The sequence below is a fragment of the Populus euphratica genome, unplaced genomic scaffold, assembly GCF_000495115.2.
Source record: "Populus euphratica unplaced genomic scaffold, PopEup_1.0 scaffold619.1, whole genome shotgun sequence".
NCBI lineage: Eukaryota > Viridiplantae > Streptophyta > Magnoliopsida > Malpighiales > Salicaceae > Populus > Populus euphratica.
In genome coordinates, this window is record NW_011500489.1 from 1 (window position 1) to 23,995 (window position 23,995).

The 23,995-nt window shown below is 33.9% G+C and overlaps 1 protein-coding gene across 1 annotated transcript; it reads left to right on the forward strand.

The window, feature by feature from the left end:
* The first annotated feature begins 4,169 nt into the window (after positions 1–4,169).
* On the forward strand, positions 4,170–20,446 carry LOC105114985 (SNF2 domain-containing protein / helicase domain-containing protein / HNH endonuclease domain-containing protein). The gene is made up of 24 exons (XM_011011735.1): positions 4,170–4,674; positions 4,906–5,265; positions 5,618–5,750; positions 6,485–6,660; positions 6,857–6,930; positions 7,118–7,153; positions 7,251–7,341; positions 8,320–8,379; positions 9,777–9,963; positions 10,768–10,964; positions 11,920–12,021; positions 13,108–13,218; positions 14,681–14,746; positions 14,839–14,937; positions 15,682–15,858; positions 15,988–16,137; positions 16,236–16,343; positions 16,593–16,907; positions 16,992–17,179; positions 17,398–17,500; positions 17,734–17,879; positions 18,608–18,687; positions 19,231–19,397; positions 20,133–20,446. The coding sequence occupies exons 1-24, from the start codon at positions 4,321–4,323 to the stop codon at positions 20,259–20,261; spliced, it is 3,609 nt and encodes a 1,202-aa protein (XP_011010037.1). The 5' UTR covers positions 4,170–4,320; the 3' UTR covers positions 20,262–20,446.
* The last annotated feature ends 3,549 nt before the right edge of the window (positions 20,447–23,995 follow it).

The following is a 23,995-nucleotide window of genomic DNA, read 5'->3' on the forward strand; positions in this document are numbered from 1 at the left end:
AAAAGGCATGACCAGAAATTCATAGTGCCCATTGTGAGTCTTAAATGTAGTCTTGTAAACATCTTCATGAGACATTCCGATATGGTGGTAATTAGATTTGTGGTTTATCTTAGAAAAGATAGAGACATCAACCAACTCCTTTAAGAGTTCATCTATTAAAGGAATAAGGAATTTGTCCCTTACCGTAAGCATGTTTAATGCTCTATAATCAATGTATAGCCTCCATGATCCATCCTTTTTCTTGACCAGGACTATTGGAAAAGTAAACCTGTGTTGGATGGTTCCCATATCTAGCATCTCTTTAATTATTTTCTCTACCACATCCTTTTATATACTTGAGTGTCTATAGGGCCTAAGGTTGATTGGATTAAATCCCTCCTGTAAAGGTATACTATAGTCATGACTACGAGGTAGCGGCAAGCTTATAGATTCCTCAAACACTTCTCGGTATTCTTCCTATAGAACTGTTAAAGCAGCATTTTTAATAACACAGGGTCGTAACTGACACGACTAAAAGGTTGATGTCTTCTCCCAAGTGTAGGAGTGTCGAAGTAATAAATAACCCGGCAAGACCGGGGTCGAACCACAGGGAGGTTAATTGTAAAAATTATAAACAACAATTATAAAACAACAATAACAACAACAATAACAACAATAATAATAATAATAGTAGTAGTAGTACTAATAATAATAATAATAATAATAATAATAAAGAAAAAGAAGGAGAAGAAGAAGAAGAAGATGAGAACTTTGAGATGGAATATTAATGTAACGATTAAACAATGATAATAACAAATGTCAAGGTTAGAGGTTCCACTAATGGTATATCAAACAAGTATAGTATAAACTCTTATTATTGAATTGGAAACCACACACAAAGGAGGTTCCAATCAGATTATATATTGTTAACATGATTACATTAGTCATCTTATTCAATTAATGCTAATACTTGTAAATCTCGTCAAGCATTCATGATTATAACTTATGTTAACAATAAATCAAGTTCCTTTCATAGCTCAGGTGTCGGTTATACCATACATTATGGGCTATGAAAGTGCCAAGCATTTGTTGTACCAAGTGTTATACAACATAAATCAAGATTAGTTATTTAACAAGCAAAGTATTAAAGAGTGAACAAGATAACAAATATAAAACATGTTAGTATCAAACATTAAAGTCCATATTAAGTTTACATTATACTTATTCTTACACCATTAGTGTAACCTTTTCACCTTGACATAATTAACTTAGCTAGACATAATGAAAGAAAGCAAAATAGATAAACAAAATAAGAACATAAAAGTTAACTAAGTAAAGGAAAGGAAATGAAAGGCATAAACTTAATATTAATGAAAACAAAGCATAAAAAATACAAAGAGAGAAAGGAAGAGCATGATCTTGATCTGGAAATCAAGATGCCTAAATGCATGGCAAATGCCTCCTTTTATAGGCCAAAAATGGGAACTATTGATTTGATGACTAATTGATAAGTGGGTGGCCAACTTTTGACTTGGTGACAATCCTTATCTTCTCTTGTCTGCCCAAAACGTCATTGATAACGTCAAAATTGGAGCCAGTTGTAAACATGAAAGTTGTAGGCAATTGTCTCAGCTTTCTTGTGTAAAAACTTCAGCTCATTTGGACTTCTAGAACTCTAGATATGGCCAAAATACCGAACAGTGCTCGGGCTGGAAGACAGATTCGGGCTTCTTTGTTGTTGCTACAATTTGGACTTGATAATGGCCTTTTTAGATCTTGGGCTCCATATGAAAGTTGTAGGCCTATGTCTTACCTTTCCATCCATATAAATTTGACCTAAATCTGAGATATATAGCTCTAGATATGACCCAATTACCGAACAGTGTTCCGGTTTGGATTGCACCGACATCTCTTTTCTATGTTTGGCCATCTCTTTATCCTTGCAATTTAAGTTCTTCAAGTCATCAATCAATCCTTTCATTTATGTGATAGGCCTGCATTAAAAATAGATATTTACCATAAATTATAGGTATCTTATATTATTAGATACATTATTATAAAACATATTTTAGTTAAGGAGTTATTGATACTTCAAGTGCAAAATGATGATATAAAACCATGATAAAAATGTACTTTTAAGTACTAATCAGTAACCTGGTGAACATTGGTTGCCATTAATGATCTTGATCCTCATTAAGCCCAAATTAATTTCAGAAACTAATTTAGTGATTTATAACAAGCCATTAAGTTGATCAAATCTAATATTCTTTACTAATATTGGTTCATCACCTTTGATAAAGACTTCTTGGCCTTACCATATAAATCTCATCCACATCTTTTCGTAATTGATTTTCAATTTAGCTAACCACTGAATTCCCGGGATCATATCATAATTTTTAAGGTCCAAGGTAAAAGCATCAATCGTATAGTTAACTCTATGAATTGATTATTGGAAGTTGTTGCACACAAAAGCATGGGTTATGATTCCTCCATCAGCTACTTGCATATTTAAAGCTTTAATACTGGTGATTTTACAATGCAACATGTCTACCACTTGGTTGTTGATAAAGTTATTTGTGCTTTCAAAGTCCACAAAGATAAACAATGGTTGTTTCTCTACTCTGCTAATGACTCTAAAAGTTTTTAAGCCAATCACTCATTCTAAGGTATTAAGAAATATGTGTGGGTTGTAGGTGCCATGATCTAATTCAGTTACTTCATCTTCCTTACTACACTCCCTGTTTTCTTCAACAACACACAAGGAATAAAGCTTCTTGTTCTGACACTTATGTCTAGGTATGAATTTTTCATCACACAAAAACAAAGACCCTTAGCTCTTCTTTCATCTAAGTTCCTATTTCTAATAAGTCTAGTGGTTCTATTAGCATTGTTGGGGATATAAAGTGAAGGAGTCAGTAGGATGCTAGTGTGGAGTTCTTTATAACTGTTATTAGGAGGTCTTAGTAAGCTTTTATTATAGCTGAGAGGGGTAGAGGTCTTGTTTTAGTGGGCATATGTGGTTGGATGATAGATCTTGGTTGGATGATAGATCTGTTTTTTAGGATTGAAACTATAACGTCGGTGAGTAAGGGTGTTATCATACAACCTGGTTAAGGTGTAGGCTTGTTTTAAGGATTTTGATTCAAATATCTAAATCAAATTCTTGACCTTTACTTTTAACTCTCCTACAACAACACCAAAACATTTTTCTCAAAAATTTCAAACCTATTCTAGAGATTATCGAAGTCCTTGATATAGGTTTCTACATCATTTTTCTACTTTAATTTAATAAGTTCTTTTAAAGGGTTCCTCTCCCCTCAAACCTACAACACAACGTCTTTATATACTACACAACCTGCCCTTTCAAGCTTCTCATAAAATTTTAATGCTAATACAAAGTCTTTCTATTTAGATAATAGAAGGTCAATTTAAGCTTATCATGGTCAACAATTTCCTTAACATTAAAGTTCTAGTTACATTTATAAATTCATTTAAGGACATTTTCTCCCTCAAAGATAGAGAACTCTTATTTTGGTGTATGGAGTTGATAATAAAAGGGCGTACCTTCACTGACCCAATTGAAATTGGCAAAGAAGTCCCTTGTAGCAAAGTATTGAGGTGCCTTGGGTAAACTAGACTTACCAGTGGAGAGCTGAGTTTTTTGCAATGTTGAGTCTACACGAAAAACAAGGGCATCAATAGCTTGCTTAAGCTCTCTGAAGCATAAATTGGTGTCAGTCCTGGTATCATTGAGTTATTGTTGAATTTGATCACGTGCCTGAGTCTACTCCAAATTGGTAAGTTCATTCACCTTCCTGTCACCTTGAAATCTCGTCTCAGGTGGCATTTTTTAGTTTAAAGATACTGCTCTAATACCATTTTGTGCAATGAACTTGGAGCAATGGGTTGCCTATTTCTAAGATGGCAGATGATAAATGAAATGAAGAGGAATACGATAAAAATGGAAGGGTAGAAGTTGGGTGCTGCAGAGGGACTGAGAAGGAGATAAATGGAAGGAAACAAAGACAAGGTTGAGGAATGGGAATCTCAAAAAATAATGGATATGCTTATCATTAATTCTGCATGCATTCTGTTTAATATTATATAGCAGTCTTTCTATTCTTTAATATTCTAGCATTTTTCTCCTTACACACGTGGCTCTATCAGCTAATAAACAAGTAAAATAAAACGCGCAGCATTGGCTTGTAATTGCAATGCATCTTGTCTTCTTGGTACTCCTAACTTGAATTTTCCCCCCGAGAAACCTACTTATCAGTCCCTTCCTTGCAACACTCTCCTCCCTGGAAAACCCTAAAAAGAATCCAAAAAGAAAATGCAAAAATGCAAATCACAGAGGAGCAAAGACAGAGAGCTGAAGCCAACAGATTAGCAGCCTTAGAAAAGAGAAAAGCATACATCATCAATCAGCAGCAGCAGCCGCCGCCGCAAAACCCATGGAGACTTTTCAAGTGCCGAAAGCTCTCTCCCAAACCGTCCTCCAGTAAAACCACCACAAACCCGCCCCTTTTTAACCGTGTCAACCCGGATTTAGATACCCATTTGCCCCAAACTTTCCGGGTCCGCCTCGAAATTTGCTCGCCTGACTCTTTCTCTATCACCCCAGAGGCTGTGAAGGGGTTCCCCTATCCTGGGGAAGAAAAATGTTTAAATACTTTAAAGTCTCGCTTATCCAATGTAAATGAGTTTTCATTCTTTTTTTTTTTAAATCATAAAAAAATAAAGATTAAATTTTAATTGAGTTTAATTATTGTTCTAGACATTGTAATAAAAATACGATCTGAATTTAGTTTAATTGTTGTTTTAGACATTATAGTAAATGTATGATCTTGAATATAAAATTATGTTTTTATCATCATCATCATCATCTCCAGCTTAATATTTACTGTAATCTGGTTATGTGTGTAGGCAATGGAATCTCGTTATACACAAATTAATGGAGGTGGAAGGGCCTGTGTGTATAATATCAGAGACTATGATGTAGTTTTGACGTGTTTAAAGAATTGCAAGGGAATCGAAATCGAAAAGATCCCTTTCACCACACTTAATATTATCCAAAGACTTTCAAAGTCTTTCGATGCTAGTCGATGGGAACCCTGCAGGCCTGAACATTTCACTGATGAAAAGGTGGATGAATTCATTCGGATGCTGCCGAGAAAGCTCTTGGATGCACTCTTACCTTTCCAGCTTGATGGCTTAAGATTTGGTTTGAGAAGGGGTGGTCGGTGTCTTATTGCGGATGAAATGGGCCTTGGTAAAACACTTCAGGTAATCATTTTCTATGCAATTATCTCAGCAGTTCCTAACTTAAGATATATTTTTGTGTGGTTTTGGTTATTCAAGACTTCAATATTGGAATTATGTATAATCCCAGTGTAAATGCTCATTGGTGTCACATTTTGGCATCTTTTTGATTGAAACTGACTCTATCTAGGCTCTTTAGGAAATTTTAATGCATAATGTATGCCAGATGCTTCTTTTTAGAGTGATGAATGATGTGTGTGAAATCAAGAAGGCCTATTAATCAATATCTGTACATCGAAGATAGTTTGTGCCTCAAATACATTCTAGAAATGATCTTATAGTATATATCTGCTTAATATATTCTATTTGGTTTCAGGCAATTGCTATTGCTGGCTGTTTCATAAATGAAGGCCCCATCCTTGTTGTTTGCCCAGCTATTTTGAGGTTTTCTTGGGCAGAAGAGTTAGAGCGATGGATGCCCTTTTGTTTACCCTCTGAGATCCACCTTGGTTAGAGTTTCTCACTTTGTGCTATGGCTTCCTTTCAATTTTTCATTGTTGCCAAGAGTTGGCCAAAAAATAAGATGTGAAATCTTCTTTAGTTTTTAAACTATACATGTGTGTACGTGTGTGTGTCTATGTAGACTTGGTGAATTCTTATAGGATACATTTATTGTCAAAAAAGGTTTCTCGTCTTTGCCCTGTTTTTTCCGTTGGTTGTTGATCAGCTGTATCTGTTGTTATACTGCGAGAGTTTAAGCTGTCTTGAATGAATCTATTCCTGTTTCCTTATTGTTCTCTTAAACATGAGGTAGAACTTGAATTGTATTCATCTATCTGTATATATGTAGGCTATAGCTACATAATGAGGTTTTCTGTTTCTCTTTTCAATTGGAAATAATGAAGACAGGTGTTCATACAAATACAAGTGCAAATTAGACTGCATGCACTCTCAAATATTTATAGATTGCAAATGAATATTCTCTTTGATGGAGGTCTTTTTTTGAGTTATTGCTCATGTTTATAGTTGTGTAGGTTAGAGTTAATATATCATCAAGGCTTCAGCTTCTCACAAACCTTTAAACTTTGAATTTTATCTTTACTGTAGATTGGAGCATTTAAAAAAATCATCCAGGCAACATCTTGTTCTCTGGTTTCTTTGAGATTTTTGAAGTATGAATTTCACATCTTTTTGTTGTATCATGAATTCATTGTTGTCCATGTGACTTAATTTTTTAATCCAGTTTTTGGTCATCGCAATAATCCCATGCATCTAACAAGATGCCCAAAAGTTGTGGTTATCTCTTACACAATGCTTCATCACTTGCGGAAGACCATGCTTGAGCAAGAATGGGCTCTCTTGATAGTGGATGAATCTCACCATGTTCGTTGTTCAAAAAATAAGTCAGAGCCAAATGAGGTACAGATTCTTATTTATTTATGGTCAGAGTGAATCTTTGTTTGTGGTCGTTGTTTCTCTATGTCCCATAAATGTGTGCACTTCCCAAGAACTAGTTTGGAATACATACTATTAGAATTAATGTTGCTGAGTGGGCACTGTACTTGGCATAGACTAATTGGCATTTAGACATCTATGTTATCCTTTCTGTTAACAGATAAAAGCAGTTCTAGATGTGGCAGAAAAGGTCAAGCGCATAGTTCTTCTGTCTGGGACACCTTCTCTGTCCAGGTTGTATCATGCACATTGGAAGCAAAATGGAATAGTTGTATTCCTATCCAATACTCCTTTTGGATTAAATTAATTTTAATAACATGTTTTAATTGAATAATGTTACTGAATTCATTTTTTTAATTATGCCACTGTCTTCCTTAGTGCTTTCTCATATGCTATTGTGTATATTCCTAGGTGATCATAGGCCATTTGACATTTTTCATCAGATAAACATGTTATGGTAATTTCACATCTCCATATTTTACACTTTTACTTTGCTTTCCTCAAGTTTTAACTAGGGTAGATAATGTTTCTTGACAATGCTTGCTCTTATACAGGCCTGGTTTGCTGGGGCAGAACAAGTATGATTTTGCGAAAACTTACTGTGCTGTCAGAGTTGTCCACACTTATGAAGGAAAAAGTTTTCAGGTAATTCTTGGAGTGCTATCGAAAAGCACTACAACAGAGAAACTAACGCCATTATCATTTGCATAAGATTCTAATAATACTGCCAATTTTCCATATAATTGATGATGGATGGCAGGAATGGAAACTTACAAGAGAAAGAAAGGGGGGTAAGGTGCATAAGATGATTTCCATATGCATAAGATGCTAATAATACTGCCATGTGCATAAGGGGTAAGGTGCTATCAAAAAGCACTACATCAGAGAAACTAACGCCTTTATCATGTGCATAAGATTCTAATAATACTGCCAATTTTCCATATAATTGATGATGGATGACGGGAATGGAAACTTACAAGAGAAAGAAAGAGGTGTAAGGTGCATAAGATGCTAATAATACTGCCATGTGCATATGGGGTAAGGTGCTATCAAAAAGCACTACAATAGAGAAACTAACTTTATTGCCATGTGCATAAGATGCTAATAATACTGCCAATTTGCCATATGATTGATGATAGAGGACATGAATGGAAACTTAGAAGAGAAAGAAAGGGGTAAGGTAAAGGCTAGAATAATAGTCATCTTCGGCAGAAAAGATTCCCAACACTCAGAAATCAATTCTCAATCGTTAAACCATAACAATTAGGAGGAATCAACCTCTAACTGTCAATTATTAATCATCAATGGCAATCTGAGTTTAGGAAGCTGAAGACAACAATTTTGCAGACACAAAAACCAAAAACCAAATTGGGATAGGAATTCCTAAATTGAAAAGAAATTCAACTACAACTAAGATACGAAATTAAATAAGCTCCTAACTTGAGCTACCTTAATAGGAAGTAAACTCAAGTTACTTGATTATAAGATACTTAGGAACTAATAAAATTTCTACAAAAATGAAGTTTTTTTTTTCATTCTCCATCTGTTTGGTTTGATTAAAAAGACTCATTGCACCAGGCCACTAGTGACTCAACTATCAAATTTGATTGGATTTCCTTGCAGGATTTCTCGAAGGGCATTCGTTTGGAGGAACTGAATGTGTTGCTTAGGCAAACTGTTATGGTATGCTTTTGCTTTCATGTGCCTAATGCTTCAGAGACTATTACAATAAGTCATTATACGAGTTGCTTCTAAATCAGTTTGACAGTCCAAGCATCAAACTAAGTGCAGGGCCACGAATCCTCACATTATTATATTTGGAAAGATCATCAGTGTGGTCTGTGTGGAAAATTTCCTAATTTTTTCTGTCCTTTTTTAGCACTATCCCAATCTTTATTCTAAGTGCTATTAGTTACTCCATGAACATTGATATATTCTGGGTTGTGGTATTTGTTGTATGACGTAGAATGCACATAGATCAATGTTGTTATAGTTGGATGAGGCATGTTTGGTACATTAGTTTTGATCGCAGTATGTTTTCTAGCATGTATTTGGTTGAAACTAAATATTGAATCTGCTTTAGGCAAGTGGTAGACATATCTGTGATTCTCTTAATCATAATTTTTAAAGGTATTAAGCAAAATGTTTAAGTTGTCATAAAGTAAAAACAATTTTCCATTATAACTAAAGGCAACATTACAGTTGACTGAAGGTACTGATCTTGACACCTCAAAGTAGAAAATATTGGTAGATAAAACAAGGACACAAAAATACATGGGAAGCTGCCCTCACTTTTCCTTGCGTGTTTTTCTTTCAAGTCTTGATCAACGTGAGGACATATTGCACATTTCCACCTATCTTTGGGATATCAAGAGAAACAAACTCACGGAAAAGGCTTACATCTCACTAGTTATTTCCTACTTTTCATCACTTCACATTATTTTTCCATTGAAAATTTGGACTATCTAGATTATGCACAATTATGTTCCAAGACATGCATGTCCTGTGCATGACTACATGAACTGGATAACAATTCTATTGGGGGGGCACTTACTAGTATTTATGTATTATCTCTGTCCCCTTGCAAGGAGGGTTCTAACAACATAAAAGTGGTTCCAGTTTTTGGAAGGGAGGCACTAATGAAGAGAAGTGTACTCTCCATTTTATGACTGATTTGAGGAAAAGGAAAGAAAAAAGATAATTCAGGATGCTGGTGTTGTAATTTAACATCACTGAATGAAACATATGACAAGTAATGGTTTAAACATAGAATATTGGAAACTAATCAGGGTGAGGGACCTGAGAATGAGATTGGGAATATACCAATCACCTTCACTAATACGATCTTTCAATTACTTGTTTGTCCTTTTTTTTCCCTACGTGTGAGCATAAGCTATTAAGTGGTCCTATTGGCGAGAGAGTCCTCAATTTGAGCATCAGTGGATCTCATCTTTGTGGATTATTTTGGCAATTTGTTTGTTTCTCCATGTGTAGTCAAATTTTTATTTAATAATTTACAGGTAATTCCTTATTGTTTCTTTTGAGAAACCACTTGAGTTCTAGACATGTTGCTATTGTAGATACGACGTTTGAAGGAGCATGTACTGAAACAATTACCCCCAAAACGTCGGCAAATAATAAGACTGCTGTTGAAAAGATCAGATATAATTTCAGCAAAGGCTGCGTGTAGGGGGTTGGTGAATCATGATGCCTCTGAAAGAAATGCTGCTGAAGTGCTAAATTCAGAGAACATAGATAGATCTGATGGTAATTTATCATATCTTGTATCTATTAATCAAATCCTACATGTCTTTCTTCCAGGATTGGCTTTGTATACTCACCACTCGACAGTATTGTGTTTTGTTTTCTAGATTGATATATTGTTTTGTTCTGTTTTTATTTATTTTTCAAATTAAAGCGATTCATCAGGAGGTTCTATTTGTTGATCACCTGCACCAGTAGAATAACAAAATCTCTTTATCTACGTCCAAATTACTCCATCAAGGCTTTGGTTTGTGACTTCCTTTTAACATAGATGCTTCATGGTTACTAATTTGGCAATGACCTATTTTTACTATCTCATGGTTACTAATTTATTGGTTGTGAAATACATGATATTAGTTGCATTAGTTGCAGAGTGATATTAGTTGCAGAGCAAGTTAAGGGATGTATTAAATTGGGGTAGATATTCAATGTTTGATTTTCAGTTGACTAATGTAGAATAGCTATTCCTCTTTGTAAAATGGAACAAAGATTTAGTTTACTGGTTCATTTTTTGTTTTCCCAAAAAAAAAAAAAATATTGGTGCCAATGTGGTCTGTTCTGTTCAGACTTGGGTTTACCCTCCCTTTCCAGTGTGGTATACTGGGATTAGGGTCACTAGTAAATGAGAAGTCTAAATAAAGCAAGTGAACTGGTGCAAAATGCTGATTTGACACATATGTTGGGAGTTCTTAATGCTGCTCTCAAAGGGTTTTGATGTATTTGGTTGAAGATTTCTTACTCAAATTTATATATTTTCAAATGCAAATTTATAATTTTTTATCCTGTTCCATTTTCTTTTTCTTTCAGAAAGTGGGGGTTGTTGCAGATCCAAGAAACTCTCCTACCAAGAGCTTGGCATTGCAAAATTGTCTGGGTTTTGTGAATGGCTTTCCATTCATCCTCTCATTTCAGAGTCAGATGGTGTAGCAAAATTGGATGTAAACCATAGTTCTCAGAAAATGATAATTTTTGCTCATCACCTAAAAGTTCTTGATGGAGTTCAGGTCAGATGCTTTTACGAGTTCTCCTTTCTTTTTGCTAGATTGAAAACATCTTCATAAAAAATGGTTTGTGACTGAATGTGGTTTAAGATGTCAATCACTCGAGGGAATTCATACTGGTACCTGGAAACTAAGTCCTGGTTACTTCATTTATTTTATCTCCTAGGAGTGTCTACTTTGCAGAAGGCACAAGAAATTTCCCATTTAATGAAAATAAAAATAAAAATAAAAATCCACCTCCCCTTGAACTTCACTCATACTTTATTTCCACCTTCTCTTAAACATTTTGTAGTGGTTAGCTCAATCCCACCATTCCAATTGTTCACATGTAGATTAGTCGAGCATAAAATCTTGGTTTGTTAAATTCCTAAACTCTGAAAAGTTCATGAGGGACATGTTATGTTCTGAAAAAGTTGCATTTTTTTTACTTTTAATAACACTTTCTTATTCAAATCCAGATGCTAAAATTGCAAGCGTACACACTTTGGATGATCTTCCAATATGAATTCATAATGGAAAAAATAAAATAATAAATAAACATGAAATCAAGTGATACTACTTAACCCACTAAGATTATATTAACCCTGCTTGGCTTGAGAAGACAAACGATTTAATCCACCCATACCTAGTATTTTCTAAAACTAAAAGTGTGTAAAAAGTTATGTTTGGTTTCAATTCTATGACACATAAGAATATGTTAGAAGAAAGATGAGACTTAAATTTGACACACATTTATAATTTATTGAATGCTTATGATTTTGATTGATAACACTTTGCTCAATGTTCATAATTTCTGATTGTTTATGATATGGCGTCAATTTACTTTCCCCTGTCCTTTCTGAATGTTTTGTCCATCTTGGCCTTTGAATGGCCTTAAAGTTGATCACTGTACTCTGTTGATGTTTTGCTGTGATTCATGTAAGTTTCACAGTAACAATTTTTATGTTGAATTATTCAGGAATTTGTACACGAGAAAGGGGTTGGTTTTGTCCGCATTGATGGAAACACTCTTGCCAGTGATAGGCAAAACGCTGTATTGTCATTTCAATCATCAAATAAGGCATGTTCATGTTCTGTTGCTTTAGCTTTGTGTATTTGCTTGTCACAATATGGCATTCTACTAATTCTTTTGCTAGAGATCTTGGTTTCAATTCTTGCTGGGTTTCATCACTTTGATTAAATTGCATTTCTTCTAAAGTAAGGTTTAAATTTATACTCATGACTTGGTGGGATTTCAGGGTGATGCAGGACAGCCCAGGGCTGTTCTGAATCTGACTTTTATTGACTGTTTTAGGGCTGTTAGAATTGTATTAATGTTGATTTGTGATGGAATATGAGGAAAGGATGTAGATAGGTTCTAGGAGTCACACCTAGGGCTCTTAAGAGTCACACCTTAGAGGAGATTGAGTATTACAATCAAAGAAAAATTGCTGTAAATTATTTGACATTAATCCATTGAAAAATATTGAAAGACTACATACTTATTTATGGAGTTTTAGTTCCAATAAGGACATGGATTCCTAAACCCACAACATAACCATTCCACTTTAGAATAGGAAAACATAATAATCTAGAATAGAAAACCTATTAACTTTAGGACTAATACAATAAAATACTAAACAGAAATATACACTATAATTTCCAGATTTTTCGGCTGATATGAAAATTACTAAAACACCCTTGTATTCTATAGTTGAAATAGAATACATAAATCCTATCTTTTGTTGCCCACGTCACAGGGGAGTTATTTTCCTGATCACACACACACACACATATATATATATGGATGGTTTGTGTAGCAATTGTTGTTATGATGCAATCTTGGTCTAATTTCTAATTGTTCAATTCCCCTTGTCTGTCTGCCATATATTAATATAAATCTTTTTTGAGCTGAATAAAGTTATTAAAGGTAGATGGTGCCAGACTTTTCTACACTACTTTTCCATTTTCCTTTTCACATGAATTTCTATACTTTTCTTCTAAGTTTTGAACATGTTAAGGGCAAAAAGCCGTGCTGTTGTTCTGTGATTATAATGTTCTATTCCTTTTCCCGCAGAGGTCATCATGTACAAATGCATATATGTGGCATTGTGAATTTTTGAACTCTGAAGATGCAGCCAACCTGATATGTGTCTTTGTTTTCCAGGTTAAGATTGCAATAATCGGTATAACTGCTGGGGGTGTCGGACTTGATTTCTCCTCGGCACAAAATGTTGTCTTCTTGGAGCTGCCTCAGTCTCCATCATTAATGCTTCAGGTATGACAGATTATTGTCCATTAGTTTTGCACTTCAGTTGTAAATTAAAATAGAAGGTTAGTGACAAGGTTCTATAATGGTAAATCTTCGTACCTACAAGAAAGATGCTACAATATATTATGTTGGCCGTATAAATTGTATGGCTAAGAAGGATAATGAAGTTTGGAACCTGGTTTGTGGCTTTACAATGTTTCTTGAAATTGTTCGATATCTATTTGCTTCTTTTCACTCCATTTCTTTTCTCTTTATTTTCACTATTCTCTTGACCTGAGAGCTGACTGAACATGTTTGAGAAATCACTTGATACTTTTGCCATTCAATGGAATACCATGGCAGCTTTGGAATTTATGACGCATGCATGAATATTGATTTACTATTACCATTCATTAAGGTATACAAGGCCACACATATTCAAAATTGTATATTTAGCTATTCAGACTCTAAATTGATATGGAAAAATGGAGAGACAAGAAATGACAGTATTGGAATTTTTGTTACAAAGAGTTTGAAATTTGCAACAGTTTGAAATGGTAATGCTCTCGATGTGCAGCATGATTTGACAAATTCATGAGTTGATACTAAACTATTTGTTTACCTTGGCATTGTGCTGTTTTGCTTTTCTGATGGCACAGTTGTCTTATTAATGTGTTCACTGTTTTCTTTAATAATAAAGGGCAATAAATTTGTGTTTGATGAATTTTGAAAAAATATTTTAAATACAGTGTTATGCAGTTTCTTACTATCAGGAGCTAACTGAGACTGATAGAAGTGTGATTTATAACTTTAAATTTATATTTTGAATTAAAGCATAATGGAGTGAGAAAATGAACTATGCCCAATCCACTTCCCCGAACAAAAAAGGAAAACGAAAAGCTTGAAAACCAAATATACGAGTATAATCAAAAGCTTTCTGTTACTCATTATTGTCAAATCTAATAAGAATCTCCGTATGAGCAAAACCTCTATGCTCTCAATTCAATTAAACCTGAAAAGGGCATATTCCTTTTGTACACTTATTTAGGTTCTAATTTAGCCACAAGGGTGACTTTTCAAGACTTTTTTTTTAAGAAAAATATGCTTTGGTACAAATCTCCTCAACATGTCTCAAGTATCCTGTTCATACCCAGTTGTCCTGAGAAATTTTCTGTTCTCTGCAGCAAAAAATAAAAATTATATCAGAATTCAGGTTCATTTGAAATTTTTATTGGTCAGAAACTAATCTGTAGATTAGTACTACATGCATTTCTTACCCTCCTTGTGGTGGTTTATATTTCTTAATTTTCTTGATAAAATTTCTTTGATCAGTGTAATTATTAATTATTTTTAAGAGGACAATGCATCTGCACAACCAAACATGCTCCATGTTTCCTTTGCTCTTCTTTCTAGTTGCTATTTCTGAGGTTTTCCCTGGATTAGTCTTGTGACTTTCGATACCTGACCTCCTCCAAACTCATTTTGGAAGGCTGAGGACAGAGCTCACAGGCGAGGGCAATCAAATGCAGTTAACATTTACATCTTCTGTGCTAAGGTTTGCATTTTTTAAAAAAAAAAAAAAAAGTGCTTTAGGTTGTCAAGACATTTATCTCTTTTGTATGCATGAAAAAATTTGTCATATTGCAGGACACCATGGACGAAACATGTTGGCAAAATTTAAACAAGAGTTTGCATCGTGTCTCGTCTATTACGGATGGAAAATATGATGCAGTTCCAGAAATTTTGGTATCACTTCTTACCTTTTTCTCCACTCTAATCCTAGCACTCTAAATTCATCCAGACGAGCTCAATTTCTACTAATTGCTATCATCATGGATTTGGGTCATTGGTCTGAATTATTTATGCTAAACCTTTATTAATATACTTCTTGCTGTAAATCTTATCCGAACTTGGATTTTTCCCAGTGATTGGAAATGTGTTGTCATGCTGCAATTTATAAGAAGCTCTGGAGTTATTATTTTGCTAGAGCAGATTGGGTGAATCATAGTCCTGATACTTGCAAAGCAAATCAAATATATCTTATGCAAATTAGTTAATTGGGGATTTATATGAGTATATTTAGTTTCATTGGTTGTGTAAATTTTTAAAAATGAATTCAAAACAAACTTTGAATTGGTAGTCATACATTTGCTAAATCACCCACATCAGTGAAATCCATCATCAACATCCCATTCTTTCTGGGTTCCAAAGTCAGAACTGTTGGTGTTTTATTTTTCTCCCCTGCTTTGTCTTGGGAGTCTTGGGTATCTTTTGCTCTGGTTGACCAGGGCTAACTTTGTTGCCGTGTTTCATGATCTTGAATAGACAGTATTGCTTCTGTTCTGTATCAGATCGCTAGACATGATGACATGTTCAGTGGAATTTTAGGAGATGGTATTTATTTTAGTCTTTTATTTTATTATTTATTAAGTAGGTTTTTCGTTAGTCATTTTCTGTAGGAGATTGAACTTCATTAATCTATCTTGTCAGGTTGAAAGAATTTCTTATTTTGGAAAATCTGACAAAGGGATTAGGAGAGGTTCTGAAGTTCAAGTTAAGTTGCCAGACTCTGGCTCAGTGTGGGATTCACAGCCATTCAAAACAGATGATGAAGAGAATGTAATGTTGATTGGAAGCACATTTCAAACAGATGATCTTAATCCTGGGGTATAACTTAGAAATTAGAAATTTTCTTGTTTTTTGAATGAGTTTTAAATCTTCTAGCATCTCTTCTTGTATGTTCATTTATATTTTCTCTTTCCATGGGCTAAATCTTGAATTTTGTTGGAAGAACAGGCTGTTATGGTCTTGGATAATGTAACAGACAAGGATTCTGTAGCCAATAAAAACCTAGAAGGGATTTCAGAAATTGAGATTAGAAGTTCTAGCAGAGTTTCTTCTTCTGAGTCATCAGAGGGACATGAAGGCAATGATCAATCAGAGAAGGTACCTATTGCATAAGACTTGGTCTTCTCAGAAATAGGTTACTATGTCTCTGTTCCTTTTAGTTTATGTAAAGGAAATCACTTATAAATTAATTGCAGGAAAATAAACTTTGTGTCCAAACAACAGAAACCAATGACAGTGAACTTGCTCAGCAAAATGAAGCTGATGAATGCTGGTCTAATGAAGTATATTCTCTACGCTTTGAGGTACAATTATGAACTTGGTCATTGAGATTTCCTTGCTTGTTTTTTCACTCTAATGCTGTGGCATCAATCTGATTTTCAGCAATTGCAATTGCAGCCATTTATAATTTAATATCGGAGTTCAAAAGCTGCCTGATTAGTTATGGGCTGTCCTTGTTTTCGCATGAAATATGGTTTACTTACAAGCATCCTTTCAGGAAGATACATAACCCCTCTTGGAAAACGAATTTAAATAATTGACTTCTTGTTCAGGTAAGTAAATATACTGGAAGGATTCACCTATATTCCTGCATTCTGGGGAAAGACTCAAGACCACAGCCACTTTATGAGAATTTCCAACCAGAAGAACTCGAGTCACTTAATTTACTAGCAGCTAATGATAGCAAGGAAACAGACTTTAAATTTCTCAAGGGAAATCCAGTTTCCAGGCATGCTCTTCTTTCATTTATTAAAGAGTGGAATGCACTAAGGCCTATTGAAAGAAGGAAATTACGTGGAAAGACTTTGCAACTTCCTCTACGTGTTGAGTTGTGCTACTTAAATGAAAGCACTAACCACAAAATTGGGGTATGCTTACGATTCTGATTCATCTGCCCCCCTCTCCCAACAATGAATTGCAGTTTGGGTAACGGTTATGCAACTCTGTAATAGGGACTGCTGAAGGGTGGAAGCAAGCGACGCCTTACTCCATTGGGTGAGATCAGCCATCCTTTACCATCCAATGCCATTTTGAAAAAGGTACATCTGTCAAGTAGCTATGGCCAAAAGGAAAAGCAATACACTCAGGGCTGGACCTTGATGGATGAGCCACTCTGTAAACTCTGTCAAATGCCATGCAAGTAAGTCCAGATTTATCATCTTTTGATGTTCCTATTTGTTGGAATTTTATTTATATTCTTTTTTAATGGGTTGAGTATTATTCTTGTTCTTTTTTCCCCCCTCTCTTTTAACCTTTGGTGCATCTTTTGTATTCTTTGTAGGTTGCAGCTTGCACCCCTTTCTTTTGTCTCTTTTTATTGTATTTATTGGAATAATATTAATTAACTGTCACTTTCAGGGGCAGCAATGCAAAAACACCTGTGTATTTTGAGGATTTATTCTGCAATCTCATCTGCTGTGAAGAATATCGCTTAAGAACTAGTAGCAGATCCCTCCGGCAGGTAAGGACTGGCATTAAAATTAATTAAAATCAAACTGATAGGCTTTTTTTTCCTGCTCTCATTATTCTATCTTTGTTTATTCATTTTGGTGTGAGAACATGTATCTCAGTTTTATTGTTCGTGATATGGATTGCACCATTCATAATGGAGATTTGATTGCCTTCTATTATCCTGTTCCTTGTTACTCACTCTAGCACAATAATTCTTTCAGTTAACATAATTTAGATTTCCAGGAACTTTTTGAAATAGAACATGGTGTCTGCACAATTTGCCTGTTAGACTGTCATAAACTTGTGAGGACCATCAAACCTTTATCATTAGAGAGACGACGGGAGTATATTGAGGAAGTAGCGCCAAATGTGGCAAGTCAGAAGAAATTGTAAGTTAAAAAACCGAACCTAGTGTTTCTTATTTCTGTTAAATGTATTTGGAGATATTCAACTGATGTTTACTATTTTGCTCACTCCTTCCCAATTTAAGTGTCTAATTCTGAACTTCCAACTTTCTGAGGTGGCATTGCATTATATTATTTATGTAGTTAGGTTGCATTCAATTTTCATCATTGCCCTTTGACTAGCTTTATCATTTAAATTTAAAGTGCAAATAATAGCCTCAACTTGAAATTTTATTGGGTAAAGTGGGAGATTAAAAAATTCCTACATTAATAGTACAAAATGGAAAGTTATTTTGGGACATACCAAAATGTAAAGGTGGATACACAGATAAGAACAGGAGGAGTGGTTTGCTGCCTCTTTGTTGGGAGTTTCTGTTTTGATTAAAGGTTCATGGACACTCTATGTTATGCTTTACAAATTGTAGGCATTATTGCTAAATGATAAAAGCTCATGTGCAAGGGAAACTCGAATTTTAAATTGAAAGATTGAAATCTGAACCTGTGCTATGCAAGATTGATCAAGTGATTTTAATGTATTGTATTTGTGCTTTAAAATCAAGTGATCAAGTGCTATGCAAGATTGACCATGACATTTTTTCATTGCAAAATAGTAGTTTTATTATTTTGTTGTTTCTTTTATTGTATTGTATTTGTGCTTTAAAATCGTAAACACTTCTCTGAAACCAAGTGATTTTAATGTTTCACATCTGCAGGCTTGATAAGCTTGCCAATGATCCATCTGAGGGCAATGCATGGCATGCAGACCATATTGTTCCTGTTTACCGTGGTGGAGGTATGCCAATGTTGAAGATCTTTTGAAATGACCTTTTATAATACAACACATATGTCACGTGGTTATCTCAGTGTGTCAACCAGGACCTTGATGAGTCAGCTGCTGATCAATGCTGGATTTTAATCTGTCACGGTATCATTGGACTCTAGCAGAACTTGCTGCTATCATCATGAGTCATTATTCAATAGAACTTAATTGATAACAATCATTAGGGGAGTTAAGGAATGAAAAATACAAAGAATATAAAGAATGGAAAACTCTGCAGTTTCAGATGTGCAGAACATGTCAGCTATTGAGATCCTGAAAGGGGTTTTTATCATTTTGTTCACAAGGAAAAAAAGGAAGCTGGTTTTATTTTTTTTACTGCAAAAAATTAGTTAGGCCCAGCTGTGATTCATGTCAGGAGTTGAAAATCAAATTATTATCCACTCAAAAGAGCTCATTATTAACCATGTGGATCTTATTTAGTCTAGACTAGAAATTCCTCCCAATCTTTTCACTGTTCAATCTTGTTTTGAAGTATGCTTTGTATAATTTGCATAGGTGAATGCAAACTAGAGAATATGAGGACTCTTTGTGTGGCTTGCCATTCCAATGTTACTGCAGTTCAACGTGCTGAACGATGCTCAGCTAGGGAAAAGGCTAGGAAGCAACTTGAAGTCATCATGAATGACATCAAATGTATGGAAGAGACTTCGACTTATGTGAAGGTAAATTTAGAGTGCTTGGGACTCTTTTTTATATCATGATAGCGCTGAGGTTGTCAAATACTGAATCTCACTTCCACGTCATTTAAGATACGGTAATAATATGGTTGAATAATCCGTTGTTACAAAACTGCAAAGATCTTTTCACATTTTGGTTTTTTTCTGCTTTATTTTTTAAAAATTAGAAAATATATTTAGTGATTATGGGGTGGTATACTAGGGAAAGCAGGAAAAAGTATCTAATGACATCGGAAATGGGCTGACATTTTTACCCACGTTGAGGAAGGTAGAGTTCTAACAATTTAATGTCTTTCCTCATTTACCTTCCCTAATCCGTACTGTCAGTAATCTTGTGAACACTGTTGAAGGTGAAATTGTTGAACTTAATCAAGAATATTTCACTGGCTCATCAAGAACTTATAAACTGAAGTTTATTTATATCATAAATGCGTGTTCCCTCCTACGAGTCATAATGTCCTCATTGTGACTTTGCTTTCTTTTCCCGTTTCTCTAGACCTGCTTGGCCCTCGTATATACCATAACTCTTCCAATATTCACAGTGCTATGCTCCTTTTACTGTAGTTTTCTTCTGGTCATTATCCTTCAGTGCTTCCTATTCTATTATTCGGTTTACTTGCTGTGATGCTTTTTCATTTTTCCTCGTATTTCCTGCAGACCTCTTGATAAAAATATATTTACTTGTGCTAATACAGACAGATCTGCACTAATAAATTTCAGGGCCAAGGGCATCCTCAAATGCAAGAGGAGGATTTAGTTGATGACCTCTTAGTCAAGGTTCCTGGAAGTGCCTACTCTAGAGGACAAAGCACAGATCCTGAAAGTGAAGATATGAAGAAGAGCTCTTAGAAATCTAATGAAGCATCTGTCTTGACAAAATGACCAGTCGTAGAGGGAAGACCGGAAGAAGCTGGCTCCGTGGTGCTATATATTTTTTAATAAAGTTCTTGGGAAGGTCTTGAAACCGTGTTTGGACATGTTTTTAAAGTGTTCAGTTTAAAAAAAATATTAAATTGATAATTTTTTTAATGATTTTGATATGTTGATGTGAAAAAAAAATATTTTAATATATTTTTAAGTAAAAAGAATTATAAAATCAAACATAAATTAATTATTTAAATCAGTTTCTGATTTCACATAGTTAATTCCATGTAATTTATTATCTTTTGTTATAAAATTTGAAATCTTAATGAATATGATGGAAAGATCCCTTAGTTATTCAATGTTTCCTCTCAAACAACATTATCTTTTTCTAATGATTCAACATGTCTTTATGTAAATTAAGTTATTTGAAGATTTATCAAGTTTGGATTTTTTAATCTAAAATTATACTAATCATGGTATATGTCTATATTTTTTGGTATTTAATCTTGAAAGCTGCAAATTATAAATGATTATATAATCTTATTATGATTCAATAGATCAAACAATAATTAGTAAGACAATTATAAGTAATAAAATCAAGGAAAAATAACAAATATGAAAAAAATGAAATAAAATAAATTTAAATTTAAATTGTGTAATTAAAATTAGATTACATCAATTCTCAAGAAAAAATAAAATTTAGTTCATAATAATTTTGAAATAAACCATGTTCTTATTAAAATACATAAAATAAAACATTGAGGAGGAGAATAATTTATTTTTTTGCTTGGAATCAGTTGAAAAAACACTTTACTCCAACTTGTTTCTGTTTGCAATATGCTGCTTCTTCTTGTTGTCTCCTCTTTTTAATGGTAAAAAAACCTTCTTTATCAATTCTGGTCATGGTCTTTTTTTTTTACCTTCTCTAGTTCTTTGATCCAAAATCTTTTATTTATTTATATATTTTCTTTTGAAAATTGATAGATTTTTAACTTCTAGTTTCCAACTCTATTTTCTTTTTCATATCAATTTATTTTAAGAAAGTCATAAACATAAAAGTTAAAGTTATAGATATCTCCATAGCTTTCTTTTGACACCAAGATCACTTAATTTAGATCTCTATATAGAAAGTTATTGTTATAATCTATTTTGGATCCCCGAGCAAAAAAGGAAGAAAATAAAAGAGAAAAAATAAAAAATAATAATAGTGAAAAAAGGATGTCAAAACGTCCAGAAGATAACTAAAAATTGGTTGAGGAGGTTCAAAAATACAAGTATTGAAATTTAACAATATATCATTGATTGTTGAGAGTCCGACTGACAAAGAAAATTTAATTTGAGAAAGAAATGTCCAAAATCAGATGTTTATTGGACTCAATTAAATTTATTAAAAGTTTAATTGTGTTTATGAAGAGTTTGATTGAAATAAAGTTCGATTTTTGAAGTCAATTTGAGCTTTAATTAGAAAAAATAAAAGTTTTTGGGTTAAATTATAATTTTTGAAAGTTAATTGAGTCAAATCAGGGGCTTAATTGCATAAATATTGAAGTTTGATAGCCAATTAGGGACTTAATTGAAGAAAACCAAAACCAAAGACTAAAATAAAAGGCACACGTAAATAAAAGGGCTGCAATTAAACCGAATCAGGGGCCATAGTAAAGAAATTAGAAGTTTATTGATCAACTAAGGGTCAAATTGCATAAATTCAAGACCAAGGACTAATGTGAAAAAAGCAGCCAACTTCAAGGCTAGGAATTGAATTTGGTAGAAAGGCAATTGAATTGATTTTTACAATCAAAATTGGGAATTGAATTTGGTAGAAAGGCAATTGTAATTGAGGACTCGATTGAAAAAATCACAAATTGAAAATTGATGTGAACTCTAACTTGTTTTTGCCGCTTTTTCCTTTTAAATGAAACGACATGTTTTGTCCAAAACGGCGTTGTTTTAAACACTGTTTATTAAAGAAAAAAAAAGGAAAGAAAAAAGCCCAAAATGTTGCCATTTTGAACGGCATTATAACCTTTCTTCTTCCCCTGGATGCGCGAAGTAGGCGAAGAAGAAGATTTTTCTTCCTCTATTTTCCACCGCTTTTTCCCTTAAAAAAGATGTCGATTCCCCATCAAAAAGACACCAACACCACTTGCCACTTGTTGAAATTCAAAAAGGATGTACCCATTTGGGCGATCATGGGGGGGTTGCATAGTGGCCACTCCAGCCACCCTCCCCATTAGGAAGGGGTAATAGGTGGTCTTCCCTTACCTATAAATATAGAAAGGGGCAATAAATATTTGGGTCCTTGAAAAAAAAAAGATGAGAAGCATAGGACAGAAGAAGTAGCCCCACCAGGTCCAGCTGCCATCTCCACCACTATAGACGACAACAAGCACGCCCCTTCACGCTAGGTAATCTTCCCTCTTTCTTTGCACCGTCATTTCTTTTCTTTTATTTTGCATGCAGAATGTGAGCAATTCATGTTCTGCAACAAAATAAAAATAATTGGCTAGTTACTATGCTGTGCACAATAACCAGCCAATTATACTATTTTGCATCGGTGCTGGCCCATTCCAATTAAAGACATCGTAAAAAAATAAATCCGTATTAAAATACTCAATTTTCATCAAAACTTCCAAAATACAAAAAATTTATTTTTGTGCATAAGCCCAAGTTTCTCAAAGCTGAAAACTCATATTATGTTTTTCATAAAAAAAATAAAAAATAATGTTTTAGCATGCATTTTGGTTTTGATAACTAGTTTATTAAAATCAAGAGAACATTGACCAAATTTTCAAAAATCAAAAAAAATTATTTTGCTTTTCTTTTAGTATCCGAGGTGCGATATTATATGTAACATGTATTTTGAATATTAAATTCTTTTTTTTCGGACGCTAGAACGGTTAAATTTTATCCTATTAAGATAAGAACATCCTTACAGAGGATAGCTTTTTTAAAATATTAATGCATATATAGACAGACAATTAGAAACCACAACAAGACTTTAGATTTTATCAGATAACAAAACAATGTAGTTTATCTTAGGCAGGGCATAGTTGAGATAGTAATATCTTTCATTTACGTAATTAGTCTCCGTATCCCATCTGATCCTTGAGACCAGTTAGAGTTCCTAGTAACTAGAATATTAGGTGACAACTTCCATTCAAATTTTCCACTAATAAAAGACAAGAATTCCTTGTCTCTCCATATTTACCTAGATAGACAACACATTTGAGGATAGATGATCGTCGCGATGCTACACACGTGTGACATAATGGCGACTCCACTAGGGACCAAGTGAACTAAGCTTTGTTTTTGTTTGATTATTATGTTTTATTATTTGGTTTGTGTCATTTTTAATATGTATTTCCTCATTTGATCATATGCTTAAATTTCATACATATTTATTTGCATTGTAAAATTGCTTCATGCATCATTCACATTTTTGCACGAGTCACATTGCAAATTCTAGGTTAAGTGGTAGACTAACAGCTTACCTTACGACTTTTAGTAAAGGTTTAAGTTTGTGTAAACCTCAACTCTTTGCTAAGTGCTTAGACTGGTAATGATTAGTGCATGCCATCTTGACACGACTAAAAGATTGATGTCTTCTCCCAAGTGCAGGAGTGTCGAAGTAATAAATAACCCGGCAAGACCGGGGTCGAACCACAGGGAGGTGAATTGTACAAATTATAAACGACAATAATACAACAACAATAATAATA